Genomic DNA, 3,601 nt, shown 5'->3' on the forward strand with positions numbered 1-3,601 from the left:
CCGGCTGTCCTCGTCGCCGCCGGTTGCCGCCCTCGTTGCCGGTGGTCGCCGTCGCAGCACCCATCCTTGCCAGTTCCAGCAGGACAACGTCGACCTCATAGCAAAACACCGCCGCCTAGAAGCACACCCGATGCCTCTGTCGTTGCAACACCTATCCGCCTTCGTTGTAGCATGTCCGCTGCAGCACCGCCGTGCCGCAGCTTTCAATGTCACTGCTCGCACCGTCGACACCCCGGTTGAGCTTTTTCTCACATCGGTTGAATCTTTTTCCACAAGTTGAAGCCTTTTTTTTCAACTACAATCGTAGCTTGTTATGTGAACAGTTGCAAAAAATTTCTTCGACCAGTGCTTGGTTGAAACTCTGTATATCTTTCGGTTGGAGCTTTTTCTATCCAAGATTGAAGATTTTTTCGCAACGGTTGCAACTTTTGTATTTTGACAGTGGCTGGTTGAAGCTTTTTTTTTATCTTGGCTTGAAGCTTTTTTGTCAATGGTTGCAACACTTGTATGTGGTGGTTCTAGCATCTCCTCGTTAGTCATGTGCCAACGCTCGCCGGTGGTTGCTTCACAAAGGAGCCTGCAGTCCCCAGCATGTCGAGTCTCCATTTCCAGCATAGGGCCATCGCAGCTGCAATGTTGAAAGCTAACTGCCGATGTAGCTCGTGTGCTTCGTATGTGAGGGTTGCCTGAAAAAAAGGAGAGTGCAAGAAGGAGGCTCTCGTTGTGGCCATTTACCCGTCTCTTCTCCCACACTCAAAGCTGTCAGTTGCCATTTGTGTTGCAGCGTACATGGCAATTGCCCTAGCGTGCTTGTAAGCAGATGTCAACTCTCTCTTTTTACCTCGAGTTGCCATGTTTTCTGCAGGGTACATGGCAACTGCCCTAGTTGCTTGTAAGCAGATGACAACTCCCTCTTTACCCGAACATGTTTTTTTAGATGGCAACTCCCTTTTTTGTAGTGCTGCATAACAACTGCCTAGTGTCAGTAGGTGACAATTCCTAAAGTTTTTCAAATCAAGGCAACTGTAGTAGACCAGACCATACATGGCAACAACTGCAGTTGTCCAAAAATGACATCTGGCACTTGACCTGAGGTGGCATCAGCAGTTGAGCAATCATGGCAAATGTAATTGTCAAACATGGCAACTGTAGTTCATCAACATGGCAACTGCAGTTAAACAAACATGGAAGAGGGTCCGGACCATGGCAACTGCGGAAACGCGTGATGACTGTCACGCGGAGCGTGCGGGACCGTAAGTACGGGCGTGTGGGCATTATTGATTTTGCCCACACGTAGGTGCGTGAGAAAGACCGCAAGGCAAAAAAAAGCGTGTGGGCATTACTTGTTTTCACCACACGTAGGCGTGTGGGCTGGTTCGCTTAGACACCACACAAAACGTGTGGCCAGAACCCTTAAAACCCACACGTGTGGTGGTTATCCACGTCCTAAAAAATTGCAAGTATTGTGTATTTTACAACTTTGTGTCGCTAGTGCTCGCGACTCCGCGTGATACACGGGCATATTTTTTTGACAATTTTTGGCAAGTTGTATGAAGGACATAGTATAACGTGGCGAGTATATATATTTTGTTGTCCACGTCTCGTCCACGGCGCAACCACTTATTTGTACTCCCTCCGTCCGGAAATACTTGTCGAAGAAATGCATAAAAATGAATGTATCTAGAACTAAAATACATCTAGATACATCCAATCCTCCGACGAGTATTTCCGGACGGAGGGAGTACCTACTACTTACAGTACTATCAGCTCGATCATCGGCATTCTTAGTTATCACTATCGGTCGTCGCCGTCCTCCCACTGCCCACATCTCGCACTCGCCGTTCAGACTTGAGAGCGCTATGGCCATCGAGGAGACGTCGGCGCTGTTGGCAGCGGACGGCGAGCATGACCATCCCAGGCTGCACACGTACAACGTGGCCGAGGTGATCCCGACTCTGCCGCTGGAGACACGGTGGCCGCCCTTCGCGCACCGCCGGTACCGTGGGTTCTGGGTGCCGGAGAGGTTCCTGCCGGCGCTAGCGGCCTTCTACGACCACTTCGAGCCGGCGCCAGGCGACGCGCTCGTGGTCACCTGCCCCAAGTCCGGCACCACGTGGCTCAAGGCCCTCGCCTTTGCCACCGTGCACCGCGGCGCGCACCCGCCATGGTCTGCCGACCACCCGCTCCTGGTCCGCAACCCGCACGGTTGCGTCAGATTCCTGGAAGGCGTCTTCTTCGGCCGCTCCGTTGAGGAGGTGCGCGACGTCCTCGCCGCGGCGTGCCCATCCCCGCCGCGCGTCCTCGCCACACACTGGGCCTACTCTCAGCTGCCGGAGCGCGTCACCCGCGTTAGCCGGATCGTGTACATCTGCCGGGACCCCAAGGACGTGCTGGTGTCGTGGTACTGGTTCCTCAAGAAGCTAGTCGCCCACAACGGCGCCGGCGACGACCAGCCCAAGGATCTGGACTTGGCCGAGCTGATCGAAGTGTTCTGCGAGGGCCGCAACGGGTCGGGGCCGATGTGGGGGCAGGCGGCCGAGTACTGGGAGGCGAGCAGGGATCGCCCGGACAAGGTGCTCTTCCTGAGGTACGAGGAGATGCTGCGCGATCCGTCGGGCAACGTCCGGAAGCTGGCCCGGTTTCTAGGATGCCCGTTCACGGCGGAGGAGGAAGACGCCGGCGTGGTGGGCGCCATCCTGGAGCTGTGCAGCCTGGAGAAGCTGAGGAACCTGGAGGTCAACAGGAACGGCGCGCCGGCACTGGCCGTGTCAAACGACGCCTTCTTCAGGAAGGGCGTGGTCGGCGACTGGCGCAGCCATGTGACGCCGGCCATGGCGGCCAGGCTGGATGGCATCGTCGACGAGGCCCTGCGAGGCTCGGGCTTGTCGTTCGTCAACTCTGGTCACGGGGAAGAAGGCGCTGCGCCGTAGACACTTTGCAGGCATGCATGGTGCGACGCGGTTCACATCTGTTGAGCTTGTACCTGCCCCTCAAGGAAAAGAAAAAAACATCTCTTATGCTTGCGGATTGACCGACTGAATCACTCACATTGAGCAACATTTATGAAGTTAGTGAGATCCGCCATGTCTTTTGTGGCGCTACAAACAAAAGTTTTTTGCAGTTGAAGCTGATTGTCCTTGATTCCTTGCCTGAACTTATTGAGTGGGTTGGGGTGCCTAATGATTCGTTTGCAAGGCTTGAAACTATTTATTGCAGGTCATGCCCCAATCTCCGTACACTACCCTTCCTGCGCGAGTACTCTGCTGGCTGTTATAACCATCTGTCGAAACTTGAAATTTTTGATTGCCCAAAGTTGTCTCTCCCACCCATGGAGACACTTGAGATTGAAGGAGAGTCAGGCATGCAGTCAATGGCACCGCTCAGTAATTTGAAATCCCTAAGAAGACTAGATGTCAGAAGATGCAGCATCAGGTGCCATGGACTGCAGGACCTCGCGTGCCTCCAATCACTTACAGTAAAAGAATGTGGCAACTTCTTTCTGCGGCCCATCGAAGCAGCTCACACCATCATTACAGATGTATCACACATTTCAATGACAGAGCTGACCAATCTGAAATCCCTAAGAAGACTAGATGTCAGA

General features: G+C 53.6%; 1 protein-coding gene across 1 annotated transcript; it reads left to right on the plus strand.

Moving 5' to 3' along the window:
• Positions 1-1,807: 1,807 nt before the first annotated feature.
• On the plus strand, positions 1,808-3,319 carry LOC123172892 (cytosolic sulfotransferase 8-like). Its single transcript, XM_044589785.1, has one exon. The coding sequence runs from the start codon at positions 1,860-1,862 to the stop codon at positions 2,928-2,930; it is 1,071 nt and encodes a 356-aa protein (XP_044445720.1). The 5' UTR covers positions 1,808-1,859; the 3' UTR covers positions 2,931-3,319.
• Positions 3,320-3,601: the final 282 nt, after the last annotated feature.

The sequence above is a fragment of the Triticum aestivum genome, unplaced genomic scaffold (assembly GCF_018294505.1).
Source record: "Triticum aestivum cultivar Chinese Spring unplaced genomic scaffold, IWGSC CS RefSeq v2.1 scaffold57107, whole genome shotgun sequence".
Taxonomy (NCBI): Eukaryota; Viridiplantae; Streptophyta; class Magnoliopsida; order Poales; family Poaceae; genus Triticum; species Triticum aestivum.

Coding starts and splice junctions, on each gene's coding strand:
- LOC123172892 (XM_044589785.1), top strand. CDS start 1,860: ATGGCCATCGAGGAGACGTCGGCGCTGTTGGCAGCGGACGGCGAGCAT.